The following is a 23,891-nucleotide window of genomic DNA, read 5'->3' on the forward strand; positions in this document are numbered from 1 at the left end:
TTCTTCCTGTAGTCACAATGTAAGGAGCCTGGTAACTGACACTGGCCCTGTAGGAAGAGGGAGATGACCTAAACTTATACTTGTCAATATTTGATTTCTCGGAAAGGGACTACAGCTGGAAAGTGTGGAAAGGTCAAGCAGGTGCTGTAGCGTCACCGTAGCCCTGCTGTCACGCAAATTGTGTCATTAAGTCCCACCTCCACTGAGATCCGGTAGAATGCCTCCACTTCTGGGAGGGTTCCTGGAAATTCCGAAGCCTCTCAGACATTCTGGGAGAGTATAAATGTATGCGTAATCTCCAAGCCCCGGTGGGCAATGACTACACTAACCCATTTTCATTCATCAAAACAAAACATGGAGTGAAGGGGGCCCAACTAATCTCTTGCCTAAAGCCCCAGTTCTTAAACCAGCTCGGATACCAATTACAGGAGGAAGGTCACAGTGATATATGTCATCATAAACTTATTCCTACAGAGAATGATGAAGAGCCTCAGGAAGCAGTGGGAGCTGGAATGTCCCACGGCTTACAAATGTCTGCCTCCAATGCATATAGGTGACAGGTACATTTTTAAGTTTTCTTGGATATTACCATGGGGAAATTTTAAAGTGCTGTAATTTTATATAATTGAATTTTCCCATCATTTTATGATGACAACAGTAAAATAAATAAATAAATAACAAGACTAATTCCCTTTCTTACCTCCCACATTGTTTTCATGTTGTTTCTTTTGTTCCTCCATAGTTTTCATCTTTTCATCATAAGCATCAGCTTGTGTTTTCCATTGAACTCTGTTATTTTGAAGTCCATCGTACATGGGTGTGATTTCTTTATGGAACCGTGAAAATTCCTGGGAACAACAGTAATCATACATTGCAGGGTTGTTATAAGTGTCAATAATGATCACACAGGCCCAAAGTTATCAAACTGTATTTTAATCTTCAAGTGTACTTGTCACCTATCAAACCTAAGCTTAGTGTTATTCACAATAGCACTTAGGTGGAAATTGATCAAGCTGCGGGTTAGAATGAGTGGAGATGTTGCCTATAGCAACCAATCAGATTCTAGCTGTCTTGTTGTAAAATGTAAATAAATGATGACTGGTATCTGATTGGTTGCTATAGGTAACATCTCCATATTTTCAAACCAGCAGCTTGATAAATGTATCCCCTTGTGTCTCTTATTTCCCTTCCTCTGGCATGGCTCTTACAATGTCCATGGGATTTGTTGCCTTAGTTCAAGATTATATAAACATGACACCAGAGGCAGATCACGGCATAGCCGGGCCCCATAATTACATTTTGGGGAGAGCTCTGCAATGCCTGTCTCGTCCTACTGAGCCAGCTAGTGTGCTGGAGAGGCCTCAACTCTGCCCTTATGAAAATCTGCTTTACTGTGCATTCACTGCCCCAGCTAATGATCAGATGAGTGAAGCGGAGTCCACTTAGTATCAGCAGTGGGGGTCCGCCATGGGTAACCCCACTTCATACCTTCCAACTCTCCCGATTTTACCAGGACATCCTGATTTGCTGGTTGCAAAAGGGGTTGGAGTTTTAAATACATTTGATTCATTTGTGGGCAGAGCAAGGGTGGGGTTCAGTATATTAGAAATACATCCAATACTGGTGCATGCACGTTGGCAAGTTGAAGGTAACAGGATGCAGCTGAGGCAGAACCTTAAAAATGGTTCATAGATCTTATGATGAATGGGAGGACCAATCACATGGCCACTCAGGAAACCACAGTATTTTGTATCCTATTATCCATCCATCATTTAACCTGAGTGGCCAATATGGCTACAACTAGTGCCCACCAATGGGGAGAGAGGTCCCCATTGGTGTCAAGGTCAAAACAGGGACTAAGGTCAGGGCAGGCATCCAGAAATAATGATCAGGTCAAAAGTATTGCAATAAGGCCAAGTCAAGATGCAAAAAAGTCGAAGTCATCCAGGTCAAGATGCAAAACCTATATCCAGTATATAAGTGATGGCAGGCCTGGATCTATATAGGTGGTGTAATTTTATGGTGCAGAAGTCTTGGCACAGACTCTAGGAAGCACGGAAACGGTGTTGTGTTGCTAAGAAGACGAGAGACTGGTGGGTAACTTACATAGCTAGATGAAACGATTGCTTTCTGTTGTATGTATAATCCATTTCAATGCTTTGCAGGTCTGGTTGGAAATGCACATGGTGGAAAGAGTAAAAATGTCACTTTAATGTCCATCTTATTAACATTTTAGGGCCACCCATTAATTTAAACTGTTCTATTGTTACCTAAAATATTGTTTAGTTAAACCCCGTTTTTCTCTTAAATTGGTTATGAGTGAGAACTGTCTATAACAGTGTTGGCTAACCTGTGACACTCATGTCCCAGCATGCTTTGCCAATATATAGCAGCTTATTGCTGGAAGAGTATGCTGGGACTTGTAGTTTCCCAACACCTGGAGTGTCACAGGTTAGTCAACACTGGTCTATAACATGTGTCTCTATTGTACATTTCTTTTATTACATTGGTTGAACTGTCCCAAAAAATGCACTTTCTCTTATAAAGTGGCCTGGAAGGTTCAAAAGGCGTCTGATTTAAAGTATTTGCCTGACCTCCATCAGTTCTGAGGATGTCTAAAAAGGAAGTCCTTTTGCAGTAAGAATAAGGGTTTGCACCAAATAAAGAAGGCCCATGTAAATGTGCTTTCTTTACCCCTGAAACTACATTTGCTTCTCTCATCCAGCACCAGTTGACATGGTGTATAAGTGCGTCACAAACAACACTCTGATACAAGACACATAGCTTTGTCTCTCCTGATTTCACACCCTCCACCTTCTCTACATATATCAAAAAATGGAATCCGAAGTGTTCTCAAAAGATAATACAAGTACTTGACTTGCCGGCCTTATAATGCACATTGTAAATGTTTATCTTACTCTGTTGCCGTTACTTGTTTTCTTACACTATTTCTTTCTTTATTGTAAGACTCTGATGATCCTTTAATAAAATCTTTGCAAAACAAACCCACACTCCGATCCGCCTATCTCCCATCACAAGATGCTGCCTTTTCACAAGCCACAATCCACACCATCTCGACAAACAAAACCACGTACTTCCTTGTCTAAACAAACACACTTGTGCAAAATTAGGCCCGTGACATTATAAAACAGCATTTGCGCTGCACGCCTGAATTTTTGGGTTCAAGAATAAGCTTTGTCTAGCTGTGAGTTCCCATGTTTGTACTACATAATGAAAAGAACAGTTATTGTACAACATGCTATTGAATGGTGAGCCCTATCATTTGTGAGCTATATGTAAACCATCTGCTTCGACAGTAAACATTCCCACGTCTTTAATCAATGGAGATTTTCCTTGCGATATCCGGCAAGTGATCTCTGGCTGTTAGCAGCTTTACATTTCTTTGTTCATAGGTAGTGTTCATAGAGAATCTAGAAATGTATCTGGAGATCACATGAGCTTTCTAGAAGGACCTTTTTATGCATTTAAAGGAAATGTCCAACTTCTTCCCAGTATATAAAGAGGAGCTATGAGAGTGGAAGGGGGTGGGTATGAAGATTTTATTATTATTATTATTATCTTTAATTTATAAGGCGCCACAAAGGGTCCGCAGTGCCATACATGACATACAGAAAACAGTGAGCCATGACACAACATGATACAGGAAGAACAAAACATGAAGAATAAAAATATATACACTCACACACAGGTAACATGGTAATGCACATCAAATTATTACTGGGACAATGTGTGAAAGTGATGGTAGAAATCAGCGAGAAGTAGGCCAAAGCTTAAGAAAACAGGGCTAGGGAAGCAAGCCAAGAGGTACAGAGGGTGATGGAATAGTAAAAGGAGCACACAAGGAAAGAGGGCCCTGCTCCTAAGAGCTTACATCCTAAAGGAAAGGGGAGACACAAATAGGGTGGTACTAACTGGGGGAGAGAGCCGGGACAAGGGAGTTAGGAGGAGGACTGATAGACTTCAATAAAGAAATGAGTCTTAAGGGCATGCTTAAAGCCTTTGAGAGTTAACCTGATGGAACGTGGAAGATTGTTCCACAGCTGGGGAGCATCCCGGGCAAAGTCCTGGAGACGGGAGTGAGAGGAGGTGATCAGTGAAGCAGTGAGGCGGCGGTCACAGGCAGAGCGGAGGGGGCATCTAGGAGTGTAGGTAGAGATGAGATTGGAGATGTAGGAAGGGGAGGATTGATTAATAGCTTTAAAGGTGAGGGTGAGGAATTTAAATTTAATTCTGAAGGCCATGGGGAGCCAATATAGTGACTGTTGGAGGGAGACAGCAGAGATAGCGGCAGGAGAGAAAAATGAGGTGGGCAACAGCATTGAGGATAGACTTAAGAGGGTCAAGGTGAGAATCGGATAGGCCACAGAGATGGAGGTTACAGTAGTCAAGGCGAGAGATTACAAGCGAGTGAACGAGGGTTTTCGTAGCTTCCGTGGTGAGAAAGGGGCTTATCTTGGATAAATTCCGAAGGTGGAAGTAGCAGGATTTTGAAAGAGACACATTTTTGAGAGCCTGACTATTGTAATTACAATGGGGCTAGATGGGGTCCTGGCCCATTTGCCCAAAGAAGGCCCCATTTCAATGGGATTATGGGTGAGGAAAGTGGCATTGCAAATCAATAGCTTCCTATTGGTCTGTGCAGTCACACCTGCATGCATCCTGAGGGTGGACTCAACAGGGTCTGAGATTCCTACTATCAATGCTGGAACTGGCCATTTTTTGGGGGTCTTCCAGGATCTCTGTACTGAGAAAACAGTGTGCAAGGCCAATGTATAATACATGTGACAAAACATTGGATGGTTGTCTTTGTCATCCAATCAGGAGATCCCTTCACCAAATTCACCCTATGACACCAATTTTAGTCTTTATGCCTGAGGATGGTTTTATCTTCTTTACTACAGAAGTAGTACCAGAGTATAGCCAAGGAAGCGTAATAAAGGTAACACTTATATTTGTGAGGATCTAGTAAAACTAATAGGAGATGATTTGCATTACAATATCTCAGGGGAAATTTCAAAACACAATTTATTCACTCAAATTTCAAAACGTCAAGTTTCAGCTCCAAAAATGACTATTAGCATTTCACATACACACATTTTATAAGCAGATCACGACTTACATTGAAACGACCCTTGTAAAATATTAAGAAAATAAAAAGTTCTATGTAAATAAATCATTACTGAAGCACTGTTACGACATGCACACAATTTTTGTTCATTAAGTGTATTGTATTATTTCCATATTTGTTAGAAAATTGTAACTCTATTTCTATTAATTACTGGAAATTCTAATTACTGGATAACTGTTTAAGGCAAAATCAGACTAATGGTATGCGTAATCAATTAGAATAAAATTTGTATGGGTAACCAGATTTGATGGACTATTACAGGGCATTACAAAAGGTTTATGTACTACAGTCTGGTATGACTATCGCAATTTTGTTAAAGTCAGATAAGAAATATTGTGAGATTTATTGTGAGACTACTTCTCAATATAACCAGCTGACGCACTTTTAGTCAATTTTGTTGTGCTGCTTGCGGGTTGGGGGAAATAAACATCCATTTGGACTTAAATGTTGTGTGAACCCCTTAGAAATTAAATGGTCAATTTAAAAGCACAAATGCCTGTCTGCAATGCTGGTATGTGTCTGCACTCATTTACGCAAATGGTAATGTACCTACAGAGTGTATATATATTCCTGGTCTGAAATGGTTGCTATAGTTCTGTCTTGTGTGTTTTGCCTAATTACAGCACATTGCCCACCTAACCCATTAAATGAATATCAACAAATACATCAGAAAATAACTAGGAATAGAGATGGGCAAACCAATTTATCCGATCCTGAAATTCGGTAAATTTTCAGATATTGGCAGTTGACAAGTTTAATTTGTGAATCGATTCACCAAAAAGTTTGTCTAATACTTCAGTCCCACTGGAAAATCAGGCTGACCACTGTGCTTGGAACATTAACAAGCCAATCAACAAGCATTAACAGATGTCACATGTCTATAGTCCTATAAGAGGAGCTTGCAGCCCATTGGACACTGATTCCTCTTGAAATGTACTAGGGAAAATGCGTTGATGCTTTCAGTGACTATCAGTTGTCCAGATTACTATACAACCGTGAGAGCACTGCATGTGCTACATAGCTGTGTATCCATAACTACAGCATTATCTGTCTTATTTTCCTACTCATTTTACACCCTCACTTCACCACACTGAGGAGCATGTTCAATTAGGTTTACGGTCAGCGGTAACACGCGTTACCATGAAAAGTGCACACTATTGACAGTAATACAGTACCACCATAACGCAGATTTTCCTTCGCAATCCTATGGGTTACGCACAAAAATCCACATTATTGCGGCACCGTGGATTGCCTTCACGGCCCGTTCCGGCGCGTTACAGCGGACCGGAAACCTAATTGAATACCCCCACGAATGCCACAAAACACAAATGTCTTCTGTATTTGTCATTCGCACTATTAGTTATCTAGGCGTAGAAATACTCAGGCAACACACTGTGTTAGCAACTGGTGTATTTGTGTAAATGCATTGGGGCAAAATACAAGATTTTGTGGGCTAATCACTCTGTCCTCTCCCTCTAATTATTTCTGGTTTTCATTCTCAAGCTGCAATATGCAGTTTTTTGTACATATTGTCAGTTACTTCCCTTAAGACTTCCTTTAAGACAGAGTTGTTGTTTTGTAGGTATGAGTCAAACACATCAAGCTATGGACTGGCTAACCCATATTTGCAGTTAAGATGATAATGAAACTTCTGAAACATTCTCATCCCCTTTATCCAATAGTGACACAGCTTTCTTTATTTAGTTACACCTTTGAAGACTTTGAGGACAATATGTCAGGTTCAAGCATTGGTGAAATGTATGTACAACTTAAATTACAAATAAGTGCCTAAAACCTTTAGACTACAATGGGAGGATAAGGGTCATACAACACTAGTACTGCAATGCAACATACACCCATCAGCCACAACATTAAAACCACCTGCCTAATAATGTGTAGGTCCCCCTTGTGCTGCCAAAAAAGCTCTGACCCGCCAAGGCATGGACTCCACAAGACCTCTGAATGTGTCCTTTGGTATCTGGCACCGAGATTTTAGCAGTAGATTCTTTAAGTCCTGCAAGTTGCGAGGTGGGGTCTCCATGGCTTGGACTTGTTTTTCCAGCAAATCCCACAGATGCTCCATCGGATTGAGATCTGGGGAATTTGTAAAACAACACCTTGAACTCTTTATCATGTTCTTCAAATCATTCCTGAACAATTTTTGCAGTGTGGCAGGTGCATTATCCTGGTGAAAGAGGCCACTGCCATCAGGGACAACAATGTTTAGGTAGGTGGTACATGTCAAAGTAGCATCCACATGAATGCCAGGACCCAATGTTTCCCAGCAGAACATTGCCCAGAGCATCACACTGCCTCCGTTGGCTTGCCTTCTTCCCATAATGCATCTTGGTGCCATGTCTTCCCCAGGTAAACGACACACATGCACCCGGCTGTCCACATGATGTAAAAATCTGATTCATCAGACCAGGCCACCTTCTTCTATTGCTTCATTGTCCAGTTCTGGTGCTCATGTGCCAATTGTAGGCACTTTCAACGGTTGCCAGTCGGTCAGATTGGGCACTTTGACCAGTCTGTGGCTACACAGCCCCATTTGCAGCAAGCTGCGATGCTATATGTGTTCTGACACCTTTCTATCATAGCCAGCATTAACTTTTACAGCAATTTGTGCTACAGTAGTTCTCCTGTGGGATTGAACCAGACGGGCTAGCCTTCGCTCCACACACGCATCAATGAGTCTTCGGTGCCATTCCTTGGACCACTTTGGTAGGTACTAACACACCACGAGACCGGTCGTTTTGGAAATGCTGTGACCCAGTCGTCTAGCCATCCCAATTTGGCCCTTGTCAAAGATGGTAAGATCCTTATGCTTGCCCATTTTTCCTGCTTCCAATACATCAGCTTCAAGAACTGACTGTTCACTTGTTGCTTAATATATCCCACCCCTTGACAGGTGCCATTGTAACAAGATGATCAATGTTATTCACTTCACTTGTCAGCGGTTTTTAATGTTGTGGCTGATCAGTGAACTCAGTTGGATGATGATGATGATGATGATGATGATGATGATGAGCCAATGCTCAATGGTGGGCAGATGAGAATTAATAATTTACCACCAAGAGATAAAACAAAAATCTGGCAACGTCAAAAATAGGCTAATCTGCTCCATCAACCACACATTGCTAAGTACATTGTACAATTAAAAAAAAGAAACAATGCTAATGTCAGTGGCAATGAAGCACAGAAATGTGACGCTGATGCATCCTCATCCAACTTATATAACATTTTAAAAAATATAATGTCAGTTATACACAATACAAAGCAATATGAGCTGGTAGATAGTGGGGTCACACAAGTCACACAATATGAAGTGACATTTTTGAAGTGCTAAAAAATTGACACATTACTAGTATTGTCAGCTGCTGTAATCAACTAACAGTCCAACACCTATAAAATATAGGAGAAAGAAAACTGACCAAACAGAGCCTGTCAATGTGCAAGGAGGTCCCTGGTCTAACATGTCCCTGGTTAGCTCTGATTACACCTTTGAACGTTAAACATTTGAGATTATTTGCAATATCCTACACTCTGTTTGATGTAAAGGCAGAGTGTTTACATTTATAAAATCATTGTAAAAGTATTATGCCAGAGAGCACTTTTTTCATGTTATGAGTTCCTGTGAAGATTAAATATAAGGTAAGAGGAAAAACTTGAGAACTTTGTTGCAGAGCTTCAAAGATCAAACCTCCTGTCAGTAGAAGCACTATGGGGAGGGGTGCCATAGATGGATAGATTTACATTGTGTGGTGTTTTTCTAGGTAGTTTGTTTCATGTGGGACCTTTACACCATATATATTGTTTCTATTTTCCTTCATATCGTACAAATAGGAGAAGAAAACTGCACCAAAAGAAGAACCAAATTAAGAGTGCAAACAGACTTTATACATATATATATATAACGTGGACTATACTAGTTTATATGAGTGTCCATATCAATTAATATTTATTGCACAAGTTCATTCTACAAGTCCCTTTGTTTTAACACAGAAAGCGTTGGTTTGTTTCCACACAATGGGCTAGATTTACTAAGCTGCGGGTTTGAAAAAGTGGGGATGTTGCCTATAGCAACCAATCAGATTCTAGCTGTCATTTTGTAGAATGTACTAAATAAATGAAAGCTAGAATCTGATTGGTTGCTATAGGCAACATCTCCACTTTTTCAAACCTGCAGCTTAGTAAATCTAGTCCAATGTCTGTTTATATAATGACCCTGGTTATGTTGAAAAGTATGGCAGACATCCAGCATTGGAAATCTAAAAGACATACATGGCCAGGGGAGGGCTGGCAGATTTTAGTCCGGGGGGCAAGACTTGACTCAGTGGCCTATTTTAATGGACCCCTTGACCCAGCCCAAGGTAGCCCACTATGGGACCAGCCCGGGTGGGGGGGGGGGGGGAGGGGCAGATGTACACCTGCCCCCAGCCCAGCCTGCCCCTGTACATGGCTTAATGTATTTATTGAGAACACTTCACTGGTCTCCTCATGTTCAGTAGCCTGGAATCATTGATGTGCATGTATTCTGCCTAAATGTGCAGCGGCTCTCACCAGAAGACACCCTTTCATAAAAGTGACAGACCACAGTCTGGTGCACAGACCCAAGAATATCTCTCTCTCTTTCCTGGAGAAGAAACTCACAACAGGCTATGACCCTGATAACTTTATCAGAGCTCTCCCTTCTGCTAGGCATCGCCATCATGTGCAACAATAATTGTCCAAGTGCAGACAGGAACTTCTGTAGTTGCCAACCTTGCCCAGATCCATCCTGTGCCTTCTCTGGAAGTGTTGGTGGAAGGTGGATGTACCCAAACATCCCTGTGTCTGATCTCTCTACACAATGGCGCTGTATACATTGAAGGTAACCATCATTGAGTCCTACATGCAGTAACCTCTTGGTAGTGTGATTTGCTGTCAAGTCTGAGACATCTGTAGGCAGGACTCTGGTCTACATCCAGTGGTCGAGGTAGGCTGGCATACATTGGTATGTCATGCTACAACTTCTCCTGACAGCAATTAGCTTTCATTTCTGAATGTAAAACGCATTGTAATATTATTCAATGTTCAAGATTTCGACTACATATATGGCTTGTGAGATGAAAACATATTAATTATTACTATTCCCCTTATTGTTTTAAAGCATTCATGCTGTTCTTACAATTTAAAATGTGGGTTTTGGAAAAATCAGAAATGGGGTAATGTCAGCTTAATCAGGTTTGGTATTGTCAACAAACATTCCGAGGACATTTTCAAAGTATTTTTTTTAAATCACATGAACTGCAAAAAGGACCATACGGAAGGAGAGTGAAGAACTTACCTTATACACAAAGGTACAGACAAAATCAATAAACCCGACTTGAAGCTTGGGCAGCTCCTCTGCTTTGTTCCTGTCCATCATTGGCTGAAAGGAAAAGAACACCAAAAATGTAATTTGTTTTAAACTCTATCCATGCGCTTATTAGAATGGTAATCATTGCATATGCATAATGTCATCAAAAATATGGGATGAGGTTTAATTTAGAATCAGATGAAAGGGTGGAGAGAATACATTTAAAGGGGCACTTCCTGCTATACAATAACACATAGGGCTTGATTTACTAAACTGCAGGTTGGAAAAGTGGAAATGTTGCCTATAGCAACCAATCAGATTCTAGCTGTCATTTTGTAGAATGTACTAAATAAATGAAAGCTAGAATCTCATTGGTTGCTATAGGCAACATCTCTACTTTTCCAACCCGCAGTTTAGTAAATCTAGCCCATAGCCTTTTCTTCCCAGCAAAAAAGCTTTAAATTATCAGCCACCTATGCTAGAGATTGGACCCATATTTATAATAGGACACACTTTGTATCTTCCCTTTGCAGGAAAACGCATTACTATGTGTACTTCAAAAAAGCTTTTATATAGACAAATGTCACATATAACAGAGACAGTCCCAATAACCACTCACTTGTATAATTAATTTAAGACATGAATGAGTGACGCTAACATGAAGAGTATTTCAGCTGAAAATGTTAGTTTAAATGAATAATGTGGGGAGTCCTAAAGTGACAGTAGGTCGGAATGTGATGTTTCCACTGTATCCACCCTGCCCATTATCCAATGCATTTACCAAGCCATAAAATTAGTTGCAGATTTTTTTTATGGAGTCTGTACTATAATCTGTGCTTGGCAGACAAGTAGATGTACACGCACACATAAAGAAACATTCCCCGGACGCAGACTTTGCATCATAATAACATGCATGCAATACTAAAATTATACTAAAATTAATATATTACATTATCACAAACACAACCACAACACCGCACACACCATAATGCATCAAATCATCACAATGCATAACAACTATAATATAATATAATCATGATAACATTGTAGTCTTACAATAGGTTGTTGTTGAAGCACGTTTCTTTCCAAGTCTCCTTGTTCCCAGAATTCATTTGCAACCATAAGGGCAACCTACATGTAAATAATTCACTTTAATTCAATTCATTATTTTAAAAATAGTATAAACAATAGTTACATTTTTTTTTCTTTACATTTTTGAATGGTCCTTTTTACAAAATAAGACTTTTCATTATTATACTCAGGAAATGTTGTGGTTTAGTTTGTCTTTTTCCTTATCAGTGAACAACAAGAAGGCACAGAGGCACAGGGTTATTCTAAGACACTGGACACTTGGGCTCGAAAAACATTGCTTGTTCTGATGGATCTTGCTCCCGGTTGTCTCATGATGAGAAAGGACATTGAGAGAACCTCAGGGTTCTGCCATGTCATATACAACAAGTACAAGACTCATGGGAGGCATCTCCATGCTGGACTTTTGTCATCTAGTTAAGTCCATGTTCTAGAGAATTCAGGTTGTCCTGAGGACAAGTGGGAGAGCATCTTGTTTGTAGGTAGGTGGATAAAATGGCCACTCAGTTTAAACACATCACTTTATTTTAACTACTTTCATAAAATGATCGTCCACGTTTGGTGGATGCCTACCTTACTCTGTACGTCCCAGGGCTTAGTAATGGCAGACAAGTCACACCCTGTCATCATCATGGCCCTGCAGTGACACAAATACATTTCTTAAACCCGCATATAACAAACAATATTAAGGTAGTTTTTTGGTATTTTTAGCCACGCACATGATTATCTCCTTTTTCGTGGGGTCTGAGATAATGTATTTTATTGCTTCTTCTTCTGAGTTCATCTGCTCGGTCGCATCAACAATCTTCTGAAACATGGTCCTTTTCCTGTGGCAAACCAGAGTGAGATGGTATTATGATATTAAACAAGTCACCACCACCATAACCCTATACTACCATGTCCTTACAACATCAGTGCTGCAATGCAGGACTTAACTTTCATCACTATACAAATGGCTGTATACCCACATCCACTATGTATGTATGCACATGCCATCTTCCCCCAAGTTGCATAATGGGTAAATGTGGTAATACGAGTGAGCTTTTTAAGAAGGGATTTTTGCACTTAGTTATATCCCTCGCCCCTAGGGGAACAGGACATTGGAAAATTAAACTTGTCTCCTTCTTCTCCTTTCTATAGCCTCCCCAGCCCCTTTCTCAGTTCACATTTAGCCCAGCAAGGATACAAGACAAACAGTTAAACACAAACAATCTTGGGTGGTTCTGTTTGTATCCCTCTACAGCCTCAGATAGAGGGATTTAATATTACATAAATCCTTTTCTCTTTTAGTAGTAAAATGCACACAGATGGTGAGTTATACCAAATCTACCATCAATGTTACAATAGAATAGTGCCTAGGTATAAAGATCAGCCTAGGGGACCTTCCTGCTAAAGGTGTTATCTGAAGGAGAAGCAGTTATGACATTGTAAAATTTGGAATTGTTTTGCAGGGAAGAGCAGGTGATCGCTTCGTAAACATGGTGCTTTGGTGCCCCAAGTCAACCACCCAAGATAAACCAACCACACTGATTCCTTGTAAAAACACTTTTACATCAGGAAGCAGTGTCAAATGACTCTGAGGGAATGTAGAGTCTTTATCCATACCCCTCTGGAGAATAGGAAGCAAATGAGAAATATGAAAAACCTCAGGTGGAAAACTTTCACACACAAGGCCAAGTAAGGATTTCCAAACACTATAACAGGCAGAAGAGGGCTTCTGTTCCTGCAGTAGCTGGGTCCACAAGGCCCTTATGCTTAAGAATCATGGCTTACAGAGCCATGCCATCAAAGCCAGCTCTGTTACACTCTGACAAAACATTCATAGAATCCGAGCCAGGGGGAACAGTTAGATGAGATTTCCACAAAACCACCAGCATGTCAATGAGGCATGCCCCTGATTCATGGGATCTAGCACAGTTATGGGACACTTATGGTTTAGACACAAGACCAAAAGATTTATTTCCAGGGACCCCTAGATCTTCACAAAGTCCTGAAAGAATTGGGGATGGAATTACTACTCCCCTACATCCAAGTGTTGTTAGCTCAGGATGTTCACCCCTCAGTTGCCCATCACCAAATTGTAGGTCACTGATATGGCTGGAATAAAAATATTCCATCCACTGCAAGATGTTTCCCTCATGGTCTAAGGGCTATGTGTTCCCAGTGGATCAGATAAACCCCCATTGTGGCATCGTCTGTCTTAGATCTGACTGCTTTTTGAGGAGCAATGTTCAGATGTACCAGGGCCAAGAATATGGCCCTGAATTTCAAAAACACTAATCGGTAAGTGATGAAGATGACCACATACTCTGAATGCAGTGATGAAGAAAGAAGGCATCCAATCTTCAGAGACTGACCTCCATAAGGAATACCTGTCACACCAGAACTGAGAAGGGTCTTCTTACAATCAGATGGGAGATATCGATCACCTTAGGGAGGAAAACACTATGATAGCCAGATCAGCAAATTTTGTCAGGAGAGAGGAGCAATCGTTGAAGGCAGTATTGAAACATAGGGTTCAGAAATTAAATAGAGATCCTCAGGGTCAGCAGTCAATTGGGACTGTTTATAATCCAGTCATGCAACTCCAGGAGCTAGATAATAAGCTGGAGATGATGAAATGCCAGGTCCTTTGATCGGGTCTTCAGAAGGATGGTCAAGATACAGAACAGTCATGACCCCCTGATGGTGCAGATGCATCACCATAGCAGCAATGACCTTGGTTAAGAAACACAGAACTGAAAAGCTGAAGGGGGTGCCCATAGTTAGAAGTGATCTCCCTGGAAATAAAAGCAGAAGAGCTGATGGTACTCTCATATTGAAATATGAAGGTAAGCATCCTTGAGAAATTATCCTTACCTCATGGCCAAATTTGCTGACTCCATGTTGAGATTGTTGAGGGCCTCCGGATCCAGTTAGAAAGAACCTAAGGATATCCCCAGGATATGCATGTCACCATCCGGGAAAAATGCACATCTGGAATGTACTGCAGTAGGTGCCAATGTGTAAGCCACCCCTTCTGGTAAGTCCGGACTACATGGGGGGAGTGAGCCAGGACAGAATGAAGCAATGATGCTGCAGGGGTGTTTGCATTGTGCCCAACCTCTCCTCACCCTAGGGGGTAAATGTATCAAGCTGAGAGTTTGCCGGGGGGTTTGATAAGTGGAGATGTTGCCTATAGCAACCAATCAGATTCTAGCTGTCATTTTGTAGAATGCACTAAATAAATGATAGCTAGAATCTGATTGGTTTTTCAAACCCGCCGGAAAACTCTAAGCTTGATACATTTACCCCTAGATGGCTAAGGGTGGGGGTGAGGGACGGTCAAAACGTCGATGGTAGTGATGAAAAACACGTCTGTCAAAAATAATATTTTTTTAAAAAAAAATCATTAAGGACAAGAGCTCTGTGCTCTCCTCCTTTGCAGGGCACTGGAGAAAGAGTGCTCCATTATAGCTGAAGGATAAATACAGCTTTTATGTTTTCACATTCTCCAAGCAATAAAACATACAGACATGTCCACTTCTGTTTATCAAGGGGGTGAGGATCACATTCAGCCTAGACATGTTGTGCAATATTTAGTTTAACCAAACTTTATAACTCACATTTGTTGCTTTGTGTGACAGTCTCTTTTCTACAACATGTAGATGTTATGGCTAGCATGTTAGCAAATGTGCCAGGCAAATAACAGCTTATTCTAAATTACAACCTTCCCCCCCATTCCCTGCCCTACCTTTATATTACCTCTGGAAATGGTCTCTGAGCTGAGATAATTCATTCTCAAACCCTTGATCTGTTCCCTAATGGGTATTGGCTGTGCACTCATTCACTTACACGTATACCCACTATAATCAGTGATGTTTTCAAGTATTTCAGCAATTCACCATAACTGTGTAAATGTGCCATTTTGTGGAACACATTTTACGTGTAAATTTTGGATGCAAAGGAGCCCAACTCAGAAATACAGTACAACAAGGACAAACCTTTCTCGTCCTCAACAGTAATGGCTGGTGGTACTATAACAGTAAGATATTCTACAGCAGAGTTCTAGTTTGACAAGCTTTCTGTTCTGTATGGAAGGTGAAACAGCTCAATGCTAATCTTGCTCACTGAGCCAGTATGCTTTATTTGCTACCAGGCCAACCAGTTTGCCAGCCTGCATTCGGTGACGATTGCTACTCTGTGGTACATACTCATGGTAACATGCACTCACTTGAAATACAATGCCAGGTCTGTTGCTATGATTGCGACTTCAAACAAATGAATCACATTTTCAAACTGTCTCTTGTTTAGATTCTGGAAAATGTTTAAACTCTGCAAGATAAAAAGTTTGTGTTATCACATTCAATACGTGACACAGCAAAAGACACAGAAGTATAATGACACGGAACAGTCGCTGCACGTCTGAAATTACAGGAGACACTGCCCTTGGCACTGAAAGTAAATATGAACAGAATTAGTAGGTGAGAAACCCAAATATTCATGTCACCCCTATTAATACCCCCTCCTCTGTATTATTTTTCTAGGAAAGCTAGACGGTTGGTAAAGACCAAGTAAAGAAAAAAGAAAATAAAAAAAAAAAAGAAAAGAAAATGATCATAAAAAAAGAGTATATTGTCCCCTAAACAAAGTTACCCCTATCACATGCCTAGGTGACTATATAATAACAGCCCTACACTGATAAAACATTTTACATGCTGCAGACAATGCCAGCGACTGATGGCATAATTGTACTCAGATTAGCACAGGATAGACTAGGCAAATATCTGACTAGTCGCTATGGGGTACAGTGTATTTAGTTGCACAATGTTGGTAAATTCTATGTGTAGATTTAATAAAGTCATATTTGCCTACTCTCCCGGAATGTCCGGGAGACTCACAAATTTTTGGGAGTTCTCCTGGACTCCCGACAGAGCAGGCAAAAATCCCAGATCCAGAAGTCGCCGCTGTTGAAGATGTTGGGGGGCGGGGCTAAACGTGCCATAGTGACCCCACCCCCTGCTGCGATTAGCTAAAATGGCCTCAGATTGACAGGGGCGGAGCCTAATGGCGAACAAAGCCCCCTCAACGGACCCCCTCCCGGACAGCTGCCTCTAAAAGTAGGCAAGTGTGAATAAAGTTAGTAAAAAAAAAAAATAGTGGTTCCCTAAGTATCCTTCCTTTAAACCCACTAACCTTTTCTATCACACACAGGCATACACTTAAGTCCACAATGCACGCCAACACTATCTAAACACCACTATATTCTTACGCATTCTGTTGGACTGAATTGGTCTATATTTCTAAAAACACTTACAGAATTGTTCTTCCTTTGTGTGATCCTGATGCCCGTTATTTTCTGTTTTAGTGTATTCATAATTTGAAAATAAAACTAAAGTTTTGTTTGTTTGTTTAAAAAAAGGAATAGTGGAGGTGTTCCCCATAGCAACCAATCAGATTCTAGCTATCAGTTATTTGGTACATTCTAGAAAATGATAGCAAAATCTGATTGGTTTCTATGGGCAACGCCTCCATTTTTTCCTTTTTAGAAGCTTTAGTAAATCTACCCCCTAGAGTATTTTCTGACAGTCTGCAGTGAGTGACGTATGTTATGGCAGGTGTGGAAAGCACAGGTCCTAGGCTCATATGATAATATACAGGCTACGAGAACAGTGCTGCCATCAGGGCTCATAGAACCCCACACAGCATGACAAACACCCACCTCTCCCCAAAATAAAACATATTGCTGTGTCAGGTACTACTGAAAAATAAATTGAATCCAGAGAAATAACAATAAAACATAAATAGATTATATTGCTCCAGTCTGTAAAAACTTACGTCTGGAATATCATCCCAAATAGGGCGGCCAAGAGACATTTTAGGCCCCGCTACAGTAATTTCTTGGGGCCCCTTACTTAGCCACTGAAGTGAGTGGGGCCACACAAGGTTGGTAACTCCTCCCTCTACACAGAGAGGCCAGGGCCCGGTACATTGTACCTGCTCTCCTCTCTCCTCTTGTCGTCCCTGATCCCAAGCACTGTATTTACAAGTCTGCAAAATATGATCTCTGCTGTATGTTGCACCCAGCCCGCATATATTTGCAATTCTCCTTGATGCAAAAATTCTCTACCACCACCAGTTCTTTATATCACACACACACACACACACACACTACACACACACACTACACACACACACACACACACACACACACACACACACACACACACACACACACTACACACACACTACACACACACACACACACACACACACACACACTACACACACACTACACACACACACACTACACACACACACACACACACACACACACACTGCACACACACACTACACACACACACACACACACACACACACACACTACACACACACACACACACTACACACACACACACACACACACACACACACACACACACACACACACACACACACACACACACACTACACACACACTACACACAGTACATTCTGTCAGCCAATGGATTATTCCCCCCGGCCTCTGTACTGCTGATGGATACTCACTGACTCATTCCACATTGCTGTGGTGTAGTGGAAGGTGAGGAAGTGATAATCATCACTGACGTTCATTGCTCCTCCATATCAATGTCTCTTAGTCTGTACTTCACGCTACCCCAAGACACAGCCTGATAGATGTATGTATTCTTGTATACATAATTGCCAATATTTAATATATTTAAGGGACAGTTTGCTGCTGAGTAGTCAAACTTACGATCATCAGAACCATTCGGTTTCATCAGCCAAAAACAACCCTCATGACATGTTATCGGCACTTGATTCTAACTTTTGCAATTGTTCTGCTAACTTGGCCATAATTAAAAAATTGAGACAATAAGAGAGAGGAAACATTCCAGGGACAATTTATTAAAACCTTAGACTATCCCTGGAAATTATGGAGTTATTATGCTATATGCACTGATGCTGCTGGCTTTGACATTACTTCCTGGGATATCCCGCACATGGCTCATCTCCACAGCGCAGGTACAAGTGCCCTTCTCTTGGAGAGATCATTAGTGGATTTTTTAATAGGCCTAACTACAGATCTCTCCTAAACCTCATGGTGGTGGCCCTATGTGAGAATGTAGTGCACAATGACAATATTCACTCACCTCATCTTCCAGCAAAGTCTTGCTGAATTCTAAGTGATGTCTCTCTAAGATAGAAGATCCATGAAGCCTCGCTAAAGGCGCTTGAGACCTGGAAAAAAAAACTCAGAAGATCTTTCATATACTACAATGGTTGCACCTTAGGCTGCTCTTGGAGTATAACACATCAAAACCACGGCACTTACTTCATTTGGTACAAATTATTGGTTCCTCTATGGTCAATATCATGGCAGAAAGCAGCGGCCACCATGGCAAAGGCCTCCAGATCAGAATAATATTTCTTGAGTTTACCTGTCTTTGGAGAATTAATTGACTTTCATTAAGTATGTTATGGATATGGATAAATAAATAAATAGGAACTTGCTATTATGACTTTGAGGAGATCCATAACATGTGATCCTCTAATAGTGATAACCAGATCATGGACTGGCCAGCATTGTGTTTAGTAGAGGAAAGGGCACTACATAATTGCAACTAGCCCCAGTGCTGACCGCTAATGCACTTGTCAAATATGGTTATACACAGACATCAGGGCCTACAATAGATGCTGACATCCCAATGTTATGATTGATCACTAACACCATTGATTACTACCATCAGAGTCTATTCATCATACAGGTGCTTGGAAATGAAACATTCCTGATCCAAAAATAAACCTGGACAGGGTTATAAAACCATTTCTAAATCATTTGGCCTCTACCAGTCCACAGTCAGGCAGATTGTGTACAAATAGAACATTAAACACCATTGTTACTCTTCCATTTAATGGTCATCCAACAATAAAAATCATGTCAAGAGTAAGGCATAAAATATTGCCGAAGGTGACAGAGGGCACCAAGGTGACAGCTAATGATCTGAAAGCTTCTCTTGCATTCTCTAAAGTTAATGTTTAAGAGTCCACCATAAAGGAAAACTCTAATGAAGACTGTGGGTGGGAGAATACAAGTCAGCCAATGTTTTTCAATAAGAACACTTTTGCCTAAATCAAGTTTGCCAATAACCCATTGCACGATCCATAAATAACAATTATTCTACGGGCAGATGAGATTAAAGTGGAACTGTGCGGCATTAATGAGAAACATAATGTTTTGAGCAAAATAAAGCAGAATATGTAGAATGTGGGACATGGCGTACAACAAGGTTCTTAAACTGATATGTTGAGGGAATACCAAGAAAACAGCTGATGCAGAAGAAATGTTCCCTTTTGGAATGGTAGAGTCAAGTCTTGTCCATAACTGTAGTGTTACAGAATAGAGCACTTTATGAAATACACCTACAAATGTCAATCAGTGGAAGCAATTCCATAAAGATGAATGGACCAAGGTGATGTACAGAGCTGGTCAACATACCTGTTAAATGTTACCAGTTAATAAATATAAATAATAATAACAATAATAACAATAACAATAATAATAATAATAGTAATAATAATAATAATAATAATAAAGCAAATATACTTAGGGGGGTATTCAATTGTTAGCGAGATCCCCGGAAAACGAGCGCTCTAAAAATATTAGCGTTAATACGGTAATTACTCGCTGAATTTCATCTCGCAGCGGGAGCTGCGAGATGAAATTCAGCGAGTAAACTACCGTATTAACGGTATTTACGCGCATATTACCGTATTAACGCTAATAAATTTTGAACGCTCGTTTTTCCGGGGATCTCGCTAACAATTGAATACCCACCTTATTGTTGGATATATATGTTTTATATATATGAAAATGTACATATTTGTGTGTGTACTATTTTTTTAAATAAGTGTATTAATTACTAGTTCTTAGGTTTTTGGTCAACTTATTGTGGAAATACAAATACTTTCACAGGGTTCACATACTTTCTCTACTAAAACCATACAATATTGCTGATGATCAAGAACAATTCTTAAAATTAACAAAAATATAAAAATAGAATTTCTAGTACTTACATCTGTGGAGTAAAATATTATGTCTCATTATCAAAAGCAGTCATCTCTCTGCAGCCGAGTTAGCACAAGACGCTGCGCATACAGATTCAGCCAAGGTTATGTTATGATGCGGAACCTAGAGGCCTAACTGTACCAAGACTCTACCTTCAGTCAACATCTCATCCATTTAAAGGTGACCTAAGCTTAAAATGCAAGTTGTGTATATAAAAATCTCATATAACAACAGTCACAAATGTATAAACTCTCCAGGAGCTTATAGGAAACTACAGATAAAGTTGTGACAGAAAACAGCGCAGTCTCAGCTATACAACATATGTAATAAGAGTGTCAAACATGTCACGTTCTGTCTAGATATTGGTTCCTTTGCAGATGTACATTTGTGCATATAATTAGTAGCTCTTTGATATAAGTGAACTTGTTGCCCTTAACACCACACCACAATATATTTCTCATTGTTCAAGCACTACATGCAAAATACAACAGCTGTTGCGATTTACTAAACTGCGGGTTTGAAAAAGTGGAGATGTTGCCTATAACAACCAATCAGATTCTAGCTGTCATTTATTTAGTGCACTCTACAAAATGACAGCCAGATTCTGATTGGTTGCTTTAGGCAACATCCCCACTTTTTCAAACCCGCAGCTTGATAAATTTACCCCACGTGTCAAAGCTCATAAGCTATAGAAGAAAATTCTTATAACATAATAGAAATGTAATTATTTAGGCAAAAAGAGGTCCACATGTAACTAAAACATTACATACCATTAACAGTGTGAACATTGTTTGCCCCACATTAAATCCATGTCGCCAGTTGTGGTAAGTAATGTCCCGATATCCTTTTCTTACGGTATACATCCACCTTGTTAAGACCTAGTAATAAAATATATTCATCACAATACTGATCCACATAGTTGTTTAGCTAATATTTTTATGTTGCCAAAAGCAGAGTTATTAATCTTTCCACTAACCAACAGAAGCTACGTACCTGACATCTCTATTTCTGTTGACAACACATAAATAAACCCCAGCCCTCAAGCTTATTGTCTAAGTGTCATCCTTGACCCCAAGTGTCCTTTTTGTGGAGATAAAGACACCAGGAGTAGTCGGTTTATACGCGCCTTGAGGTCTACACTCCATGAAGAAATATGGAGGGTGAAACGCGTAGATCTCTTGGCAACTGCTGACTATTCCTGGTCCCGTTATTTCGACAGAAAGGACACTTGGGCTTTCCATCTTCTTCTGTTTCAAGAATCTTATCCAGATAAGTTTTTTTTTACTTTTGTGTTGATGTACGTGTGATTATACCTTTATTATTAAAATAAATTAAAGTATTCTTATATATATACTATACTATGTTGATCCGCTCCTCTCATTCCTACTCATTACCTGCTCACATTCCTAGTTACATGACTTTCTTCAGACTGAGCCCACTTTGTTGAATTCCCTTCCTCATACATTGATGCTTTCCCTTAGTATTTAAACCTCCAAATGTTCCTTCAAAAATCACCTCTTCAAACAAGCTTATCAGATTCCTGAAGAGCAGCGCCTTCTAACCTCTGTCTATGTATTAATATCTATTCTTCTTTTATTATTCTATATATTTCCAATTGTAAAGCGCATGTTGATGTTATATACATAAATTAATAATACATAATACATTTTCTGTTCTTTCTAATGAAACTAATGCATGAACAGTTGTGAAAAACAGCTCATTTAACCCTACTTCTCTTATAATTAAGGCCACATTTTTAATTTGCCAACACTGGAAAAGAAACTCACTATGTGTCTCAGACCACAATATAAATTACACTTATGTGTCTGTCATATGCGGGACACTGGTTTTATTTAGGATTGTTGCATTTGTCCACCTAATAAGAGGGTGTTTTCAAGCTGAGAAATCTATTGTCACTTATAACAGGGAGTTAGGAGAAACTAGTTATGTGGCTAGGAAAAGAGCCCCATAACGGGACCAGCAATTGTAATATACATAACAGATATCATTGTAATGCAATAACAATCAAATAGAAATCACAAAAAGGGATTTATGGGCCTAGGTGCTCCTAGTAGGTCACATAGCGCATTTCAAGGCGCAAATACATTTCATGGACTTTAGAATCAACCCTGCAAAATCTGCCACTAGCTTTGTGGATGAACCTGAAAATGGTGGAAACCGTAAAAATAAATTTCCGCACTACTTCCTATTTACTTTTATTTTCCTTTTACATCCACCCCCTTTATTTATTTGAACTTTTACGTTTTTTTATAAAATACTACTCAGTTTAGCCGCATTTATGTCTTATATTAATCATCAGAATAAGGGGACATCAGGCAGGGGAGGGCTGGCAAATTTTAGCCAGGGGGCAAGACTCAACTCGGCAGCCTATTAGCAACATTTTATAGGAAACAAAATGCAGGTGGCCCAGTGACCCAGCCCACGGAAGCCCACTATGGGACTGTCCCGGGGGCAGATGCCCCCCAGCCCAGCCTGCCCCTGACATTAGTGTGGGAGGAAACCGGAGCACCCGGAGGAAACCCACGCAAACACAGGGAGAACATACAAACTCCTCACAGAACCTTATCAGTAAACTGTAAACCAATCATTACATTAAGGATTCTATTATGATATTTTTACAATTCCCAATTCTGAACGACTGTTTGAGAGGTTGACTACCTTTTGTATTGTATTCATGTTTAAAGGGCAGGCAGCATATGGCTGATATGTGATGACATTTATTGTGATGAGCTGTGTTCATTAAAACTTCATGAAGCCATATTTGAGTGTGGGCATGGTGCCAGCTAATACATTTGGCTCTACATAAGTGCAATGGGCACATAGCCCAAAAGTAAGGCTGATCCTACATCCCAGAGCTTGGAAAAAGCTGATTACCTTGATATGCGAGCTAATGATCCATGTCTCTGAGTCACTCATCTGATTATAGATATGGCCAATCATTAACTAATCTTTGCTAAATCTTCTTCCATATCTAATGAAGGCAGGAGTCAAAGTGATGACAATATAGCTAAAGCAGTGCAGCCTACAGCTACATCCAGAGTAGTTCTGGAGTGGATATTATATGTAAGGGTATATTTATGTCATATTGCCCGTATTAATGTGAGTCTTAGTGAAAATTGTTTAACTTGCATTGATAAATATTTATTAAACTATAAACTACAAAGGATTACCATGGTTTTAGATCAATGCTGCTTCAACTCCCCCGTCACATGGTTTACACTTCCAAAAATTCTTAGGAATTT

The 23,891-nt window shown here is 40.1% G+C and overlaps 1 protein-coding gene across 1 annotated transcript in view; it reads right to left on the reverse strand.

The window, feature by feature from the left end:
• The window catches only part of PDE6C (phosphodiesterase 6C), a 70,925-nt gene that overhangs the window by 14,108 nt on the left and 32,926 nt on the right, over nt 1-23,891 (reverse strand). Inside the window, exons 13-21 of the mRNA XM_075216134.1 lie at nt 21,399-21,506; nt 18,895-19,004; nt 18,713-18,800; nt 15,793-15,893; nt 12,299-12,406; nt 12,153-12,216; nt 11,547-11,621; nt 10,479-10,562; nt 701-848 (exon numbers count right to left, since the gene is read on the reverse strand). Of these exons, the coding sequence (XP_075072235.1) occupies nt 701-848; nt 10,479-10,562; nt 11,547-11,621; nt 12,153-12,216; nt 12,299-12,406; nt 15,793-15,893; nt 18,713-18,800; nt 18,895-19,004; nt 21,399-21,506 (886 nt within the window). The remainder of the gene's footprint in view (nt 1-700; nt 849-10,478; nt 10,563-11,546; nt 11,622-12,152; nt 12,217-12,298; nt 12,407-15,792; nt 15,894-18,712; nt 18,801-18,894; nt 19,005-21,398; nt 21,507-23,891) is intronic.

This window comes from Mixophyes fleayi, chromosome 6 (assembly GCF_038048845.1).
Source record: "Mixophyes fleayi isolate aMixFle1 chromosome 6, aMixFle1.hap1, whole genome shotgun sequence".
In the NCBI taxonomy this organism is placed as follows: domain Eukaryota; kingdom Metazoa; phylum Chordata; class Amphibia; order Anura; family Limnodynastidae; genus Mixophyes; species Mixophyes fleayi.